This window comes from Bacillus rossius, chromosome 1 (assembly GCF_032445375.1).
Source record: "Bacillus rossius redtenbacheri isolate Brsri chromosome 1, Brsri_v3, whole genome shotgun sequence".
Lineage (NCBI taxonomy): Eukaryota > Metazoa > Arthropoda > Insecta > Phasmatodea > Bacillidae > Bacillus > Bacillus rossius.
In genome coordinates, this window is record NC_086330.1 from 118,475,309 (window position 1) to 118,496,358 (window position 21,050).

At 38.6% G+C, this 21,050-nt stretch overlaps 1 protein-coding gene across 2 annotated transcripts in view; it reads right to left on the reverse strand.

The window, feature by feature from the left end:
* LOC134543153 (E3 ubiquitin-protein ligase HERC2) overlaps positions 1-21,050 on the reverse strand; it is a 374,433-nt gene that overhangs the window by 134,746 nt on the left and 218,637 nt on the right. For both annotated transcript variants that reach the window (XM_063388026.1, XM_063388017.1), the window contains exons 43-53: positions 19,214-19,383; positions 16,993-17,184; positions 16,333-16,522; positions 14,171-14,416; positions 10,854-11,047; positions 8,687-8,884; positions 8,007-8,162; positions 7,426-7,641; positions 7,005-7,166; positions 6,641-6,871; positions 5,815-6,057 (exon numbers count right to left, since the gene is read on the reverse strand). In XM_063388026.1, the coding sequence (XP_063244096.1) occupies positions 5,815-6,057; positions 6,641-6,871; positions 7,005-7,166; positions 7,426-7,641; positions 8,007-8,162; positions 8,687-8,884; positions 10,854-11,047; positions 14,171-14,416; positions 16,333-16,522; positions 16,993-17,184; positions 19,214-19,383 (2,198 nt within the window). The remainder of the gene's footprint in view (positions 1-5,814; positions 6,058-6,640; positions 6,872-7,004; positions 7,167-7,425; positions 7,642-8,006; positions 8,163-8,686; positions 8,885-10,853; positions 11,048-14,170; positions 14,417-16,332; positions 16,523-16,992; positions 17,185-19,213; positions 19,384-21,050) is intronic.

Consider the following 21,050-nt stretch of genomic DNA (forward strand, 5'->3'; position numbering starts at 1 on the left):
AGAAACTGTTATATCTTCTTTGTTTTTCGTGGAATATATTTCGTGTTGGGGTTATGTTGTATTATTTATCGGCGTCTGCTCATGTTTTTCGTTGCGTTAGGTGTTTTTTGCTGGATATAAATTTTGATTTGCTGTGTCTTACCTTGGTTATATTGGTCTTCGTTGTGTTTATTTCTTTGTTGTGTCTTTTTGGTTATTTCGTCCTTTGCGTCTGTGTGTGACCATGGCAGATATAGGCTCGGCACTCGTGCGTATCCGACTAGCAGAGGCTCGGCTCAAACGTGCTGTCGACCTGTCTCAAAGTGTTGTTGACGATGTTTCTAAGCAAGGATTGTTTCGTGCCACAGTTCGTGATCTACCCCAAGTTCGTGATAAGTTCGAGGCGGATTTTGTGGTTCTTGGGGCAACGCAAAATTCTGACATCGATCTCTCAGAACTGACTGCACGAATGGACGATTTCGAAGAGAAATATTTTGAAGTCATGGCGACGGTAAGTGCCCTGGAGGGTTGTTCGATGGAGAGCTCAACATCGTCAAGGCCCAAGGTGAGCAATTCTAGGGTAGCTTTACCAAAAATTACGCTTCCAAGTTTTGAGGGTAGCATTAAAAATTGGCCTAACTTCTCCAACCTATTTTGCACTCTCGTTGCTAACAATAGTGACCTTTCATCTGTTGAGAAACTGGCTTATCTGAAGACTGCTCTCAGTGGTGAACCCCTCAGCATGATTCAGGCCTTGCCCATGTCTGAAGTAAACTTTGATGTGGCTTGGAAACTACTTGTTGGTAGGTACGAGAACAAGAGGCTCATTGTGTCTGTGCATGTGGAGGCTTTACTTCAAGCACCCTCTGCATCAGCTGACTCTCCCAAGACATTGCGCCAACTGTTGAACACTGTTACAGAGAATGTGTCTGCTCTTAAGGCCTTGTCTGTCCCTGTAGACCAGTGGGATCTGATGCTGCTGCCCATTCTATGCAAACGGTTGGATGCTGCCTTACAAACACAATGGGAAATGACATTAACAGACGAGTTTCCCACTCTTAGTAGTTTCACTTCGTTTCTTGAAAAACATTGTCGTGCGCATGAGGCTGTGATAGCTTCCCGTTCTAGGAGTTCAGGAAATCAGGTTCCCAAACAGACGGCTCAAGGGCACCAAAACAGCTGGAGGCAGTCTCGAGGTCAGTCTGTAAACACATTAGTAAGTTCTCCACAGTCACAAAGTTGTCTCTTGTGTAGTGACATTCATGTGCTTAGGTCATGCCCTATCTTCTCGCAGGGTAGCCCCAAGGAACGATATGCAATAGTAAAGGAGCATAAGTTGTGTCTGAATTGTCTTTCCCCATCACATCGATCAAATTGGTGTCCATCTAAGTCCTCATGTCACCATTGTAAGGCACGTCACCATTCCATGCTGCATTTTGGGGGTCAGCGATCAGAGGAAGACTCCATCCCATCCAACTCAGACAAGGAACCACCATCATCTGACTCTAATCCTGCCACTGTTGCAGTAACTGCTGCTAAACCTACCTCAACAACAACAATATTGTTGTCAACTGCTCAAGTACAGATTTTTGATCGTTCTGGTGTGCCTTGTGTTGTACGTGCTTTACTAGACACTGCCAGTCAAGCCAGCTTTATCACCGAACAGTGCCTACAAAGGCTCCGACTGGTTCGCAGACAGGCTCATCTTCCGATACATGGTTTGTCCAGTACACCTGTGAATGTGGCTAAGTCCTACACATCAGTTGTCATCTCCCCAGTGGGCAATCCAGATAATCAGTTTGCCCTGGATGTATTTGTGTTACCACGCATTACCAATAACTTGCCGAGTGCCAAACTCTCATCGGATGTGCGGCGATCAGTGGCTCATCTGAAGCTTGCTGATCCTTCTTTCGACACCCCTGGTCCTGTTGACCTCCTTATTGGTGCTGACCTATTTCCTCTTCTCGTAATTGGAGGCAAGATTGAAGGGTCTCCAGTGGCTCTCGACTCTGTTTTGGGATGGATTCTCATGGGAAGGGTGGACACCAAACTTCCACCATCCTGCCTGTCATCGCATTGTGTCACACTGTTCACTTCTTACCCTCCATTAGATGATGTTGTACGAAAGTTCTGGGAAATTGAAGAATTCCCACGGGTAGAACACAAGTCTCCTGAGGATGTTTTTTGCGAAACCATGTTTGCCGAAACTCACGTCCGAAATGAAGAAGGCCGATATAGTGTGTCCCTGCCATTTCGCCACTCGAGACATGAGTTGGGCACCTCCAGACCCCAAGCTATAAATAGGTTGATGCGCCTAGAGAGACGCTTGAAAGGTGACTCAAAGCTCAAAATAATGTACTCAGAGTTCATGGAAGACTATCTTGCCATGGGTCACATGGAAAAGATTCCTGATGATCAGATTGATGTGACGCCAGCTTATTATATCCCCCACCATTGTGTCGTGAAGCCAGAGAGTTCAACCACAAAGCTGCGGGTAGTGTTTGATGGGTCTGCTAAGAGCTCATCTGGTGTCTCATTGAATGACACACTGCTAACTGGCCCCAAGTTGCAAAGAGACATTTTTGATCTACTGTTGAACTTTCGGCTACATGCCTTTGTGTTTACGGCAGATGTTAAACAAATGTACCGTCAAATATCTGTTCTGCCCCAGCACCAGGACTACCAACGCATTGTTTGGCGCTTTTGTGATTCGGAACCTGTGCAGGATTATCGATTGAAGACGGTGACGTATGGCGTCTCCTCAGCTCCGTTCTTGGCCCTTCGAACTCTTCAACAACTGGCGGTCGATGAGAAAGACCACTTTCCAGTTGCCTCAAGAGTTTTGCAATCCGATGTGTATGTTGATGATGTGGTTACCGGTTCTGACACTCTTGAATCTGCTCTGGCCATCCAAAAGGACCTTCGAGCTCTTCTTGCCAAAGGGGGCTTCAAGTTGAGGAAGTTCATGAGCAACCATACAGCTCTCATAGACTGGCTTCCGCCTGAAGATGTTGATATGCCCCAATCATTTGATCTGGATCCTGACAGTCAAGTTGTGGTCAAGGTCTTAGGACTTCAATGGAACCCAGTCTCTGACACCTTCTCCTATGTAATCCGAGGCCACTCGAGTCTTGTTACGAAGAGGAGTATCCTTGCCAATGTAGCCAGAATATTTGATCCTCTAGGATGGCTTACTCCACTGTTAATGTTTGCAAAGCATCTATTGCAACTAATGTGGGTCCGGTCCATTGACTGGGATGATCACCTCCCCCCTGATCTTGCTTCTCAGTGGGATCATTTTAGCCGGGAGCTCCCTCAGTTGTCCTCTATTGCTGTCGCTCGGTTCATTAAAGGTCCAGAAGGCTCTACCTATCAACTGCATGGTTTCTGTGATAGTTCTGAGATTGGTTACGCGGCCGTGGTGTACCTGCGCATAGTGTGCCCGGATGATCGAACCATCATTCGTCTGCTGATCAGTAAGTCCAAGGTTGCACCAGTCAAAAGCCAAACCTTACCTCGTCTGGAGCTTTGTGGAGCACTACTGTTGGCTCGTGTGCTCAATCATGTGATTGAGACTTACCAAGAAGTTTTTCCCGTATCTTCCATCACAGCCTGGACAGACTCACAAGTGGTTTTAGCATGGATTAACTCATCTCCTCATCAGTTGAAGACTTTTGTAGCTAACCGGGTAAGCGAACTCCAAGAGCTTACCCGTCCCAGTTGGTGGAAACACGTACCGTCTGAGTTCAATCCTGCTGACTGTGCCTCTCGTGGTCTCTTCCCTCTTCAACTATTGGATCATCACTTGTGGTGGACTGGCCCACCGTGGTTAATAGAGTCACCTGGACAGTGGCCTTCCCAGTCACCAGATGCAGTGGAAGTGGATCCTGCCGTGATGGAGAAGAAGACTGTCACCTTGACCACTGTAACGTCCTCTGATGATCTTGGCCAGTTGGCAACGCGATTCAGTCGACTAACCAGGCTTCTGCGTGTCACATGCTGTTTATTGCGGTTTGCCCACAATTGTCGCGTGTCACTGAAAGAGCGCAAGACTGACAATATGTCTCCTGATGAGTTGAATAAGGCTTTACATTTTTGGCTCTTCTGGGTACAATCACATCATTTCAAAGAGGATATAAGTGCTCTGAAGAAGGGACAGTGCATTTCCCCTCAGATTCGCAAACTAGTACCCTTTCTTGATGACAGTGGCCTGATAAGGGTAGGTGGTCGTTTAGCTCACTCCAGTGTTCCGTTTGAGCAGAAGCACCCAGTGCTGCTTCCAAAATCTCACCATCTGACTGATCTCATTATTAACCATTATCATGAAAAGAATCATCATCCTGGAGTTCAGACTCTTAGAGGAATTCTTAGAGAACAATTCTGGATTCTTGCAGATAAGGATGCCATCTCTCGCTGCTTGCGTCACTGTGTTCCATGTTTCAAGCAAAGACCCGTAGCAAGTGCACCTCTCATGGGCGATCTTCCCTCTATGAGAGTGCAACAGGTTAAACCATTTGCCAAAGTAGGAGTTGACTATGCTGGTCCTTTTATGGTTAAGCTTGGTCGGGTCCGTGGGGCAAAGGTCTTGAAGGCTTACCTTTGTATTTTTGTCTGCTGCGCGACAAAGGCCGTTCATGCAGAACTAGCTTCAGACCTGTCCACAGATACATTTATTGGAGCCTACAAACGTTTTCTTGCCAGGCGTGGGAGAACATCTGATATCTACAGTGATTGCGGGACCAACTTTGTCGGAACTCACAATCGTCTTAAGAAACTTCAGCAACTTATGTCGTCGGCACCACACCAGCAGGCTGTCACTGATGCGTTGTCCCAGCTCGGTGTCATGTGGCACTTTAACCCTCCTGCTGCTCCCCATTTTGGTGGTTTGTGGGAGGCCGGGGTAAAGTCATTCAAGACTCACTTAAGTAAAGTTATTGGTGAACAAGTGCTCACATTTGAAGAACTTTACACCCTTCTAGTACAGGTGGAAGCTACGTTAAACTCGAGACCCCTGTGCCCTTTGAGCTCTGATCCCAATGACATCAGTGCTCTAACCCCTGGCCATTTCTTAACCCTGGAGCCACTGGTCACATTACCAGAGCCTAACTTGAGGGATGTACGGCTGAACCGCCTTCAACGTTGGCAACTTGTGGAACGCCTCCAACAGGACTTTTGGCATCGTTGGCACAGGGATTATTTACACACGCTCCAGCAGCGGCAGAAATGGAACGAGCAGGGAGTTAGTCCCACTGCCAACCAACTTGTGCTCCTGAAAGACGACAGACTCCCACCTCTACAGTGGCGCTTGGGGCGCATCGTGGAGCTCTATCCTGGGAAAGATGGTGTTGCCAGAGTGGCTACTATCCGGACTTCTAGTGGAACTTTGAAGCGTCCTGTGGTGAAGCTCTGCCCGCTACCATATGATTGTTGAAATGGGACATTTCAAGGCGGGCGGTAATGTTTGGACTTGTAAATATTGTGTGTAATTTAGTGTATAGTGTTTGAAACATTTGAATTTTGAACTTCCCGCGCTGCTTGCTAGCAGCGCCAAGTTTTTCAAGTTGGCTGCCTGCCAAGGCAGGTAGCCCTGCAGCTTCCGGCAACGAAGCAACAGTTGTTGTTTAACCATCATGGCGGTAAGTTGTGCTATCGTGCACGCTTGCTGCCAATCGAGTTGTTCGCGAGTGAATCGTTATTAATTGTTTCGTTTTGTTTTATGGATTTTACAGTCTCGTACGTCTCTAGACAAAACAAGTGTTTTGTGCACTTTCAAAGCATCGACAACTTAAAGACTATTTAAACCGAACTTGTGGTGCAAGTGCACGTTTTACTAACCTGTCCTGACTTGGTGAGGGCCAACGAGAACTGCGCACCACACTCTATTTGGAACACTCCCAAGTTGTTGAGACGCTCTATGTTGTGGGGTACGTTGCAGCCCTCGCTACCACCTCTCCCCAGCTTGCCGAAGTCACCATCGCCCCACGAGAACACCTGTCCTTCGTCCGACAGAGCAAGTGTCTGAGCATCCCGACTGCCGCATGCCGCCTGCACCACTCGGATGCCCAACAGAGCTTTCACCTGCAGCAAACAATCTTCTGTAGCCTTGTAAACCCCCTTTTTTTATTAGGAATTAAAATTTACTGAAAAAACACCGGTTTTTCTACATGAGTAACCTTGAAGTGCCATTTAAAAGTATTTTTCAGGTAAATTTCTAAAATGTGACATGGGTGAATAACAATTATTATAAAAATATAACCTACAATAATTCATTAAAAAACCAAAACTGGTGTGTTAACAATATTTCAAATAGCCAGTAAAATAAAAGTTTACCAATACAACAGTTGATAAATCTCATGGTAAAAGATGACAATGCAAATAAAAGAGTACAAAAACACTGTAGCGTCAGAAATTTGTTCCCACCCAAGGTAGGATGAACATGAATGGGAGAACAAAATACATGCAACTGTAGAGAAAGGGAAATAATTGTACTTGAAATTCAGATTAACACCCACCATGGTAGATTATTTCAAATTTAGCCATATCTATATTGCACCAGATACAAAAATTTAAGAATATCTTCAGTAGCTGCAGCTAAACTTAAACAAAATCCATAGCTCGGGAATGTATAATAAACAGAATATAATATAATTGGCCCTCGTACCAATTTAGGTTTCAGCTGGGTGATGTTATCGCCATGTCCAAGACGTCCATACTCGCCCAAACCCCAAGTGTTCATTTCCCCATTGGAAGTGATAGCTGCGCTATGGGAACTACCACACGCAATATCACGAATACGTTTGGACTTTAGCACTTCAATCAGACGTGGTTTGTCCAAACTGAGTCTGTTGTTGTGTCCCAACTTGCCATCCTCACCTTCGCCCCAGGAAAAAACCTGCCAAGAAAAAAAAATTCAAAAGTTAGTCTATGGGAAAACACTATATATAATCATCAAATATAAACTACATTATTAATTCTCGACAACCAATGTTTCCAAACACCCAATAATCAAATACATATTTACTTACTTTGCCATCTAGCGTCAACGCCATTGCGTGTTTCCCTCCCGAGTGGACAGCGACCTTTTTCACAACGTACTGGCTTAGAGAAGTAATCTGTCGAGGCAGCGACACATTATTGCTGTGACCCAAGCCCAACCGACCGTTTGTACCTTCTCCACACGCAAACACCTACAAGAAATATACACAAATGCCAAAATGAGTGTGATGACCTACACAGTTTAAATAAATGCTATTCACACAGTCAAAACAGCAATAACACACATATGCACTATTTTTACTTTAATCAATCATACATGTCAAGACTATTTAATTAAGATTCTACAATACAGTTTTGCTTACATGTGATTTACAATATGGACAAACAAATAAAAGCAGTATTTATAAATATATTTAATTATAGAGTGATAGAGACACTGAAATTCAGCACCTTTCCTTCCAATGAGACGATGAACAAAGACTTTGACCCTCCGGAAATGTGTATGGGCTTTAGACGAGACAGGGTTTCAGAGTATGTTGGCAGCTTGACCTTCGATCCCTTCAGTCCCCCCAGCTGGTCCTTGTCGTTGAGTCCCCAGACCAGCACCTTGGTGTGCCCTTCCGGTCTGCTGTAGCCCTTCTGGTGACCTGTCATCACCACTGGCTCCTGTGGACACGTAACACTTTCTCACAGATCTGCTGCCAAAGTATTGTTTTACAACTACAGTGGGTTGAAAACCAGACACGCCTTTATGAAACTCTAACAGCACTAGAGTTTATGAGTTTTCTATGGTGTTCACTACTGTTTGGCTTTAACACTAACTAACTTGGGTGCAAGGAAATTGATTACATACTCATGCTGCACATATTAACCAGATTCGAATTTGTTTTTAATGAAATGAACATCACCAACCTTTACTGATCAAAATAATTAATCTGTGATTTTATAAACATTTCATTGACAAAGGAATATACTGTGCTTCTTCCCAAGGTTACTGAAGATCATATAACAAAAGTAAGAAAATCAGTCACCTGAATATCCTCGCTGTCTGAGGCAAGAAAACACATGGAGTTCGGGACCTGGCCTTCGTTGCTCTTCTTCTTACCAACAATGCTCAACGCGTGAACCTTGCAATCTATTCCTCCGTTTCGACACTGTTTGATGGCAATCTCAATGCACTGGTAGTACTGCAACCAGCATAATAAAGAACACAGCATTATTTTCCATATTTTTCACCACCAAATATTACATTTACAACAAAATAAAAATGATTAGACAAAAAAAATGATTATACACACTGCTAAAAAATGTACTGAGTACTTTTATCTAGCATCTCTCTTTTAAGTACAAACAATTAATATCCAGAAAGAGATAACAATACTAATAAATTATCAGGGTAATATAAATATATAAAAATTATAAAATACTAAATAATAATGTATATTATCAAACTATACATATTAACACAAACTAAAAACTAATAAGATTGATCTAATTAACAATGTTTTTATGTTATTATGTATAACTTATTATTGGTTAGGTGTGATTTACTATTTTCATGATTGACTTTAATAAATAATCAGCCGCTGCATCTTCTATGCTAGGAATCAGAATCAATATTTTAGGTTATAATTGTTAGAAATGTTATATGTTATAAAGTTATGTTGAGACAACATCAACATAAGATTACGCTTAAATAAATTATGCTCACCTCCTTCACATCTGATAACAGGGAAACTACAGTATCAGTTGATCGTATGTTAACAGTTACTAGTTCCTGCAGTGAGGCAAAAGTGTCTCCACCACTGACAATGACCAGGGACGGCATGTAGCTGCTGTCTGCTGGATCAACAGTCATCTTCAGAGTGTGCACCACAATATCCGGTAACATTTCCAGATGGATCCAGTGCTGAAACAAAAAAAAAAAAAAACATTGGATGATTTAATGAATTAGGGCTTAACTTCTCATTGACGCTGGTGTCATTAGAGGTGATGTTGAGAGATGATAAGATAATAATGGAGCAGTGACAGAAAACTTGGTGGGGGAAATGGTAGTAACTGGAGATAGTCCACCAACTAATGCCAACATCTGCTACATTTCCCACTTGCGAAAAATCAGGTTTCAAACCGGTGGGACTTGAACCCAGATCGCCCCGATGGGAAGCAAGACAACTGACCACTCAACCAACGCGACCCCTTATCAAACATATTATGCTTTGAGCCAATTGCATATATGATAGACCAAAATGTAAAATATTCAGAACAGAAAAAAGTAATAAGAAAAATAATTTTCAATAACTGTATGCATTTGGAAATTTACAATGAGCATGCCTATGAAAAATGAATTCTGTACAAAAATCCTTTTTCACAGACTTAAAACAAATCTGTACTTTTATCATAGAAATAGCAAGTGAAGTTCAAAAAGACATTAATTTGATTATTGAAATACACTAGAGTCCCGTTATAGCGAGGTGTCACGGTTCCGGGTTTGATCCTCGCTATAACCGTGTCCTCGCTATAACCGAATTGGACAAATTTTGGCCCCCAAAAAATAAAAATAAACCGAAAATAGCATAAAAATTGTGTTTAATCCTGTATAATTGGAAAATAACAGGTTATATTAACGAAATCTTAATTTCTGTGAGCAGATGTGTGAATTCTCTTTAAAACGATACGCCACAAGTACGGATGCGATCACCGATTGCGTCAAAATAACCAGAATACCCTACCACGCCACGTAAGTATAGCATCTCAGCCCGCGGCCGACGCAGCATTGTCCTGCTATCTATCGTCGACGCGAACTGTCTGCTGGCGGCCATGTTAGTTCGGAATGTTTTTAACAGGCGGTGCTAGTGTAGCGCGACGATTTATTTCCTTACAAAATAGCAGGAGTGCGGCTGCGGCAACGCACGTACGCCTCAAACGTAATAGTCGCTGAAAAACTATACTTTTTTCATTTAAAGAAACCTGTCAACTTTTTTAGAAAATAAATTTGGGATTAAACTCAAACCATCACCACCCCTTTCCCGGACAGATACCCCAACAACTGCCCGAAACAAAAGTTACAAGAAAACTGCCCTAGCGATTCGGAAATAAATACGGTAGTGCCTACTAGAGGTGTAAAAGTAACGAAAAAATGCGTACCCGTATTTATTCGTTACTATAACAATTAGTACTCGTTACTATCGTTACGTTACTCGTTTCTTCTGATACCGCATAACATGCTATGTTATGTTGCAGCAACGAATCCAGTCATATTGGGTACGCGTGCAGTATGACGTCGCGTAAATAATAATAATAAATAAAATATAAACAATTAATAGTTTTTGTTAACCAAGAAACAATTAAATCTCATTAGAGCGGCTTTTTAATATTATCTCTTTTAAGATAACAAAAAAACGTGAAAATATATGCGATCATAAAAACAAAAACATACATATTTATAATTTGTAAAAAATACTTTCTTACATTGTTTCTGTTCCAATATCAAACTTTGTCTACGCACGGCACAGATAACTAACGGAAGTTTGATAAAATAAAGAAAGGACGGGATTCTATTTTTAAAGCCACGACTTAGGTGGCGACTGCAAGGCTGAAGAATGTGACAGGCGTCAACAGCAAGATGTCTAGTGGCGAGCGAGAGGGGTGGAGATAAAGCAGACAAATAACAAAAGCACGCTTCAAGCGATCACGCCGTAAATTCCTCAAAAATACCTCGTTATAGCCGTGTTCTCGCTATTACCGTGCTCGCTATAACGAGATTCTACTGTATTTTGTTACAGCATAAACAGAAAAATATAAATTATGTATGTTGTCAGTCATAATAAAACTAAAGCTGGGAATGGTTACATTATACGTATTATGTAAATGACATTTACCTTTCCTTGTGACCCACAGCTCAACCAAAAGTTGTCAGAGCCATCAAACAATCTGTAAGCCCATATCTCCCTGGAGGACACAGTTAGACACTTGATACATTTAGACCAATCTTCAATCAACCCAGGGTTCAAGGTTAGAGACATTTCTTGTCTGTAGTACCGACCTGGCTTGCCGCAAAAAACAGCAGCACTGCCTAAAAGAAACAAAAAACACACAGATTAAATAAAACAAGACATTTACAGCAATGTATTATGTAGTTACTTTACATGCAGGAATAAAATATACTTATAATGTTTTTAATAAGTTTTATTTATTTATTTTTAAATACTCTTTAATACATAGTTCAATACTATGTTGTAAAGATAATTGACATGAATAACAAATTATATAACTACCATCAAAAAATCAATAAAATATTATGACTGCACATAAATATATGTATGTAGGCAACAAGGTCATAACAACTGCCTTTTATGTTAAAAGTTAAAATTGATTTATTATAATTACTTTATAAACTATCTATTCTAGTTTCAATTTCATTCCACTCCTTTAAGTACCAATTCATAAACTGTGAGTTCCAAAGGCGTACCCACGGAGGAAGTAATGGTGGTTAACCCCCCCCCCCCCCTCCACCATCCTACTGAAATAGGGCAAGAAAATTGTGAACACTCATGTCATTCAAAGCTCACTGTCTGAAGTTTAACACCAAGCATGAGTGAGATAATGTCAACAAACAGCCCAATTGGTAAGCAAATATAAACAATGTCAAATAAGAGAACTTATTTTAACTGACCACCAAAACACTCGGTTGAGTGCACAAACATGATACAGTAATTCACTTCAACGAAAATTACGCTGCTAATGTGCCAGCGCTGGAAGAGTTGCAAGAAAGCCGCAACATTGATACAGCGCAGAAGGCATGTCAAATGTTGAGTACATCGCAGTCACCAACTTCATAATAGCCTTGTTTATCTTGGAGAAAATCCTAAGCTATAAATAATCCTTTGCAAACATCAGGCAGTCGACTGTGACTTAAAAAAAAAATTAGTTAGATTGATGTATTAGCTACCTTGAAACATACTAGAAATCACGCCGATGACAAGTTCAAAACTGTTTACGAGGCAGCTTCTGAAGCTTTGTCACAAAACGAAGGCATCACAAAAATGCCTTGCATAGCAAGAAGACAAGTGAATTGCATGAATGCTCCAGCCTCTAATGTTCAAAGTAGGCATGGTCGGGCAGAGAAATTTGACTTCGGGCGGGCTCGGGCGGGTAATTGTCCAAAATTTTCGGGCTCGGGCAATCTCGGTCGGGCATCAAAATCAGTTAATGAAATAAATTTTGAACATAAAATAGTCGTACTTAAGTTTGCATTGACAAACCTGAACTGTTTTTATTTATTTACTATACCGCACTGATATGAAAGTTAAACATTAAACTAAAAAATAGAGTGCATATTAATCTTGGAAATAAAGTGCTTATTAACTAAATTGTGTTTGGGTAGCTGCTTGAAGGTTCATTGTCACTGTTGATTGTTTGACCTACACTTCCACTGGTATCCATTTTGGTAAAATAATGACATGAATTAAATAGAAACAATTCACAACCACTTTCTGCAAATGCCACGCAACTACAATGTGTGTAATTAAAGTCAGCTTATAATCCTTCTCGCACACAGCAAGCAGCTCCACCGACCTTGAACACTACTTTATGACTATTGAGCAGTGAGCATCCGCCGTGCGTACGCGCGCACGTTTGTGTGTGTGTGTGTGAGAGAGAGGCGGGCGACCAGCTGCATCGTTAGTCAGCCAGCGAGAGTAACGGTAAATGTTGACCTTGACCACTTCCGCTTGCTGCAGGGCTCGCTCTCTTATATCTGTCTCCCCCTCCCAGAAACACACTTGCTGACCGGGCACCTTCTTTATCTTATCTCTCACGCACACTCACTTCACCGGCTGGTGCCGGGACGGCGGCGGCGTGGCATGTTCCTGCAGCTGCCGCGCGTTCCAATAAAAAGAAGCTTTGTTTACTTGCGCCATGCGGTATTGCCGTTTTCCAAGGTGCCCGATATTTTCGGGCACTGAAATACCCGCCCGGAATTTCGGGTATATTTGATACCCGAAACACTGCCCGAAATTTTGGGTACCCGACCATCCCTAGTTCAAAGCCACAACAAAATTAATTGTTTTATCATCCCATTTGTAGATCATATAAAAAGCCATCTGACTGCTCGTTTTTCCAATCATCGGAAAAACATAATTGCTTTATGCTGCATTTTGCCACAAAACTGTATAACTTCTGCTAACACAGATATTGATGATTGCATTGCAATGTATGCAGTTCTACAAGAAACAGATGCATCAAATGTCAAAGCTGAGTTCAAAATCTGGCAAGAAGTGTGCTGCTCTGCAACACACTAAGAGTGGACCACTGTGACGCAGGCTTATACCCAACATCCATTACCTCCTAAAAGTCTTGGCGACTTATCCCATCTGCTTAAGATTATTAAATTCATATCTGTAGAATACCATATCTTAGGACAGACTGAATGGATTGGCCTTACTTAATGTCCACTACAACATTCACATGACCTGGAGTAAGTGGTTATTGAATTTAAAAAATAATCTTTTGTAAACAGTTTTTAAGTATAAAAGAATATATTATAAAAAAACATTCATTTTTGCTGTCCATGGAGTTTTTTTTTAAAAAAAATCTGGATAGACACCCCCTGAAAAAAAATTCTGGGCATGCCTATGGCGAGTACTTTAAAAGACATTCAGATTTTATTTTCTAAGTGCACATTAATTTCATCAAAGTTAACTTCAGAATGAAGGAAAAAAATCAAACAGTGAAAGGTCTTAAATCTGGCAAATTCGGAACCATGACCAGGTTAAAAAGGTTTTCCCAGATTATTGAACATCAATCACTTTTAATGAAAATACCAAAATGTCAAAATGTGAACTATGAAATGTAACCCGCTATAAAACAGGAAAGTAAAACGATAACAAACAGTATGATAAACAGTGAGTGAACTTAACTACAAATGCCGGCAGCACAGTAATATGACCTGGCAGCCAATGGCAAAAGCCGGAATCCATGTGAAAAATCCGAACGCGAGCGGATAATTGGTGCCACATAACTGCTTGTCACATCACAGAATGTTGTATTTAAGACCTTTTACTCTACTAAACAACAATGATTTAATTGAAAATTCAAAACCAAAATATTTCCTCCCTTGAGAAAAGTGCACCAACTATTAGTTAACACTGGTTAAAAATAACAAAGTGAATGTTGAATTGGGGGAAAACAACCCCACCCGGCTCGGTGATGCGGTTGAAGCTGTGACGATGAAGTTTCTTGGTGTAGAAGCAGTGTTCGCAGTAGTTGAAGTCCTCGCAGACCTTGCACTTGAACCTAGGGCCAGTGATTGGGAACATGAAGCAGCCCTCACAGCTCACGCCCTGGTGACAGCACGGCACCAACTCCATCTCCGACATCAAGCCCGTCCAATTGCTTTGCTGCGGGAAGTCGACCGTGACGTCACGGCCACTGCTGCTGATGCCTGCAACGTGGTACACTCGATGAAAAATATTAATCAATTTATTTCATTGCTGATGAAAAATAATGACATATTCCTATTCATGTTTTGAAAGCAGTTTTTTTGATGTATTTTCTACTAGTACCCTTGGAAAAGACTCTAAAATTCATGTGATCTTGCTCACGATTCCGATGCTCGATAAGCTAATGCAAAGTTACGTAACTGATCACTGAACTGATCACCACTAAACATTCTTTGCTTGTCAAGATACACAGAAAATATATGGTTTCATTAATTTTCAACCAAATTATTATAAAATCAATTCTAAACTAACATTTGGTTTGAATTCAAAATATCCAATAACTCAGAAAAAAGTGAAAAATCTATTCTTAAACTTTTACACGTGTTTAAACACATATAATTATATATTGACATAATAACTGCCTTTAACTGAACACAATTCCATTAATACTACCCAACTTATAAACAAATGCATGCAAGTTATACCTAAAGTTAGCAGTAATGATAATGTGCTACACTTCAGCATGTGTTGACTGTGGTGCCAGTTTAACGTTACTGCATTTCACCCACTGCTAAATGTGAAGTTGGAACTTTTGGTATTGAGGTACAATTGTAAATAATGACTAATTTTATTTTTATCTTTATGTTAACTATTTAATTTCCAGTTTACTCAGAACCTTATCAATTATTAAGTACATAACATTCTATGCCACCAAAGTTGATCCCTTTATTACTCTTTATATTGCTTTAGTTCGATCTAAATTAGACTATGGATCAGTTATTTCAAATAATAATAATAATAATAATAATAATAATAATAATAATTTTGATAGCATTAAAAAAAACCTTCAAAACAAACACATTAAATTTATAAGAAAAAACTATAATACTCAAATTTTTTTAATTTCGCTTTACCCAACCTTTAAGATTATTTTTTTGTTTGTAATATTTATATGTAGTTTTCTAAGCTTAGCTGTAAATACTTTATTGAAAATACAAAGCTCAGAGTTCCACAGTTTAATAATCATCTTCACTCATTACTTAGTACTTTAGAAAAAAAATTATTTTATTTATAGAATAATTACCAGCTTAAACAAAGAAGATAACCATATTCCTTTTCTTGAATCCTGACAATGTACTACTAAATTGTAATAAGTAGAATTTTACGTAATAATCCATATTACTTATGTTTAGTTCTTTACTAATTTGTATTTATAATATTCTCTTATCTTCTTATTTTTATTTAAGTAGCTTGTGAGTAATCTTTTTTTTTTTGTTGTGTGTTCATGTATTTTGCATTTTTTGTGTATCATAGTTGTCACCTTGTCTTGTGGTGTTGTATCATCCCTTAGTCTGTGGTGCCTGCATGTTGGTGGCGCCCACATTGTGCTTAGTAGTAACAAGTTGTAGTGTCGTACCAGTACGTTGTGACTAACCTGTATGCAGTGCCCATCTCGTCTATTTTGTCCTGTATATCATGTCTATCTGTTTTGTTTTTTTGCCTGCCTAAAAGAATTTATACTGTTGGCAGGTGTGTTATAAGCAAAATAAACAATTAACTAATTAATTAACTGTACTTTCAGAAGAGTGAAAATAGTTAACATTAATGTTTTCAGAACAATTTTTAGGCATGAATCACTTGGTAGAGATTCTTGAAAGCACTCAAGAGATTGTGTTACACCTTTTTCATAATTTTCCAGCTATAAAATATTATGGTTACTACACAAATCTCATAGTTCCCCTATATTTGACATGTCCACAGTCCAGCACTCAGAGACAATGCCATACTAGAAGCATCAATGAGCATCGCTAACACATATACAACCCTGTCTCGGCAGGCCCCTAGCGGTGACATTATTAAATGGTTGTTAACATTACACAATGTTGACACAGAAAGTATACTAGAGTAATGTACTTACGAGTAACCACGCCCACGCTGTTGTGATTCACAGATCCCCACTTGTACTTAGGGTTTTTTATGGACTGCTTGACCTTTACTTTGTCTCCAACTTTAATTGGGTGCTGTGCTGTCATGAGGAGCGAGAATCCAATCAGCTCTATGTGTATGAAGCGCACCCAATATGTACTACCTTTGTGCTGCCAATCAACCTGTAAAGTTAGATAAATCCATATTCATAAAATATATAATTAATAACTAACATAACTAACTTCAAAAAACAAGACTACAGTTTATTTGTAGTTTGCACCTTTGGACAGCCTGACTGGTTTCTTGTTCCTAAACATTTGTATATTTCTATCAAATGGCAAAGTAAAAAATGCTATAATTCAGACCAGAAGTCTTGCAAGATAGACCACATCCTATATAAATACACACGAGATGCTTGGAATGGATCAGTATAACTAAACAGTGATGGGGCGCGGCAATATACACATCTGGTTCAGCTCTATCAACATTTACTATTAACAAAAAAAAAGAATAATTTGCATCTTAGATTCGAGTAAATATAAAAAACATCAGTTAGTACTTATCTTGGTATAGAAATTTCCTAGTGAAAATTTACACAAAATATTTTCTATCCACAAAGCTGTTAAATATATACAATGATAACATAAAATACCTGGACATTCAAGTCATGTAGACCTTCGCTGTCCACTTTGAGTACACGACCCACATCTCCCTCCAGAACCTCTTCGTAAGTCTTGCAACACCTTACCAGCATCCCTTCGGCTACGTTGTCCCTCACGTACATGGCGTACTCATCATTGCTGAGGAAATCTGAGCGCTGGTTGTACCCACCTGAAGAGAGAGCCTGCACAAGAAAGAACAATATTATACATTTCTGTGTATTTTTCCAATTTCCATAGTAACATTTAGATCAGCAGAAAGTATTTCATGGAATCAAGAGAACACTATTTCCCTATTTTAAGTTTCTGCATCTACTATTACAAAACATGCTAAATTTATGAGGCAACTACTTAATTTAGCTCTTAAATGCTGCAATCCAATGATGGCTGTTCACTTTTTAAGCTGAAGTCAGAGACTGACTATCATCACATTTTCCAATCGTAACCAAAGCCAGTGAACGGCCGAACAGAGGACTCCAACCAGTGCTTTGCTTGTTTGCCTCCCTCACGCCAACAATATGCATGAGTTTACTACAAATTAATATTATGTTAAAGAATGACATATAGTTTAAACAAAACTTTTACAATTAATTAATTAATAAATTTTAGTAAACGCCTTTAAGATTTTCAAAACGAGAGGAAAATATAAAATCATCCTTCAGTTGTCTAGGCCGCATGGATTGTACAGTGCAAGGGAACCGACAGTTTGCTTTGCTTCCTTTGGCCATCCAAGCAACAGAGTGAAAGTCAGACAGAGAACAGTGAGTGGGGGGAAGGGGAACTGTGCATGTGGTCAGGAGGGAGAAACAGAGATGTGTCTAGACAAATACACACATTAGGCCAGACAGTGAGGTTGTAACCAAAGTCAGACATGGCACATATTTTTCAAAATGCTAAATCAAAAGTTTTACAACTCTCACGAAAAGCTTATGGGCTGAATAAAAAATCAAAACCATAGTGTTTGCCATCTATAATGTTCATTAATGAGATGTGGATATAGATTAAACATTGGTTGACTTAATTATTACAAGATATTTGTATTGTGCCTTTGTGTAATGATTACGTAAAACAATTGTAAGTTATTATAATATTGATTGTAATAATTATTTTTCTACAACATTCATGTTTATTGTAATTTAATCTTATTACATAAGATAATGAATTAACAAACATTAAAGTTGTGTTTCTTAAAATGAAAAAAAACCTTTTTAAAGTATTTTATGCACAGATATTTACAAATCTTGTTAAAATGTGAAAATTAACTAAGTGTATTTAAAAAATAGTTATGTAAACTATATAACCTAATTTTGTGAGTAAAATTAATATTTGTTATTTTAAGTTGATGAAGGTAAAAACTTACAACAACAGAACTATCTGTAACATCAAAACAAAAACAATATGGTAAACAATGAACCAAGCCATTGGTAATAAATCACCACCTCAATGTTCACACTTTTATAATTCTGGTATAATAAAGAAATTTTGCCAAAATTCTTAATTTCACACACACATAAAGCAGCATTTAGGCATTAATGATATAATCATTTCACCAATTTTTGTTGTTGGGCAATGTAGAGAATAATATTCAAACACACTTATTTACTGAAAAATTATATTTTTTTTTTATAAGTTATAATAAGCAACAAGTTTTAAAAATTAATTTTTATGTCATACTGTAAAATATAAATCATGATATGTATGCAGTAATTTTGAAAGTTTAAAAATAGTGCAATCAATAGATTCAGTAATGATATGTTAGCAACAAAATAAGTTATGAAAGCAAGGCCTTATATTCCTGACAATTTTTTGAAATCTTCATTCTTGCTTGTCAAGAAAAAACTTCTGCAGAAAAATATTTTTCCTTGAAGTGGCATCATAAATAAATAAACTTGAAATACACAAATTACCAAACTACTAAACAATAAATAAAATTATTTAAAAATTACCTATTTAAATAAGTATTCTGGAAAAGTTTTCTTATAAAATTGTTTTACTTATTTATCTAAAGTAAACTGATCATTTACAAAACAAGCATGTTAAAATGGTAAGTGAATTCACTTGATCTGCTGTGATAACAGTACAGCATATTTGTTGAAAATTTCATAAGCCAGTATTTCACTTGTAGAAGCTCTACTGTTTGAAAAAAAAATTTTGTTCTTAGTAAAGATAACTATTCATAAAATTGCATCGTAACTTCATCAGAGTCAAACCTACACTTTCTACGTGTGAGGCATTTGTTTCATCGAGCTCTTCAGACAGAGAGTCAGAATCTGAAAGGCCATCAAAAGATGAAACTGTGTCAGAAAGTGACAGTGCATGGTCTGGATGTTCTAGCAGCCACCCAACAAGAGTTTCTGGACTGGGGGTTATGTCACTGGTTAGTCCTGTAACAGAACAAATCAGCACAAACAGTTAATTAGTACATCATTATGCTAAAAACAAAACTTAAATTCAAAAAACCAAATTTCCAAACATAACACAACTCTTTTCTACCATACCTTACGCAGGGTCACCATTGATAGGATGGTACTGCTCTACATGAAGGAAAAAATCATCCTACAAGCCAGCCTCAAGAATGTTAAAGATGGGATGAAGTGGGGGAGAAGAGGGGGTAAGAAAGGAGAGCAACAAAATATATTGAATAGGGGTTGAGAAAGGAGCATGCCGATAAAACCTGTTGGCTCATGACCTCATTGCAAAAATTTATGTTAGACACCGAATGAAGTCAAACCCAGATAACTTGATGAGGGAAGAGGAGGGGAGGATGAGATTTTTAAATCTAATCTATCAACATAAGAGGATTGTAAAATTGAGTAATATAATGTAATTACTAATTGTACAAATACAAAAACCCTAAGAGAATGAGAGTTGTACCGATTCACAAAATTTTGCAAATACGTATACTGATATGCTGATACAACGGTTGATTCCGAACAAATACAGGAAAAAACACATTTATGTTAAAAAAATTTTATAAATTTACTAAATTACACAAAACAACTCATTCTAAGAAAATAATAAAATGCAGATGCTCATGTATTTTAGTTTATAAACAGTGCATAACCTCTCCATTTTTAATTTTCATTTTTAGCTTGTTTTTAATTGTTTTTTGAGGACCCATTAGTTGTTATTGAAAAATTAAATTATTTAATACGTAATTTTTCAAACAAGATAATTTAATAATAGGTAAATATTATTTACCAAATAAAAAGTTTAAAAAAAAGAACTTAAAATATGCAAAATTGCGAGCCTTTTTCATATTTACAATTCAAGAACGGGAATTACAATGCCATCTTAATGCATACAGCGGAAAAAATTTACGGAGCCAAAATTTTATACAGAAATGTGTGTCATGTGGTCACATTTTTTTTAAATTTTTTTTTTAATTTATTTATTGTCACATTGCCACATGCCCACCAACAGCTGAGGACACAACACTGAAAGACAAATTAATACTAGATACCCTCTTTTATCGCACATGCACAATCATCACACCGATATTTTAGGGAAACAAAATTTCGATAAAAAAAACCTCTCACGTAATCTTCACATGATGTTTTTGGTCCCACTATTATATTCCGAGCGCTTTGTGTAGATATTTTTCCTCAATAAAACTATATATTTTACAGTAGAAATCTAATATTTATTCGGACATTACCACTTACTTATTTAATTAACGGAAATACGAAGTTGTCTGATGTGTAAATTTTCTTTTCGAGAATTTTTAAACCTTATAACCTTTATCTGTTCGTCTGCGTCGCCACAGTGTACTGCTTACAAAAATGTAGCCAGCGCTAGTTGGCATCATTCATGTTTCGTTATGTTGCTTCCCGTAAAGAGCGCGCACACGTAGTCGAATATCAATATTGATATCTCGCCGATTGCATGCAACGCGCTGTCACCACTCACCACCTCCGGCTATCTCAAAATTAGGTGATGAGTGTACATACAGGTTGGTAGCAGGTCACGAAGAAATTCATACGCAATGTTCGATGTATTACCTGTTTTTTTATTCATGTAAAAATCACAATATATCCCGCACAACAGAACA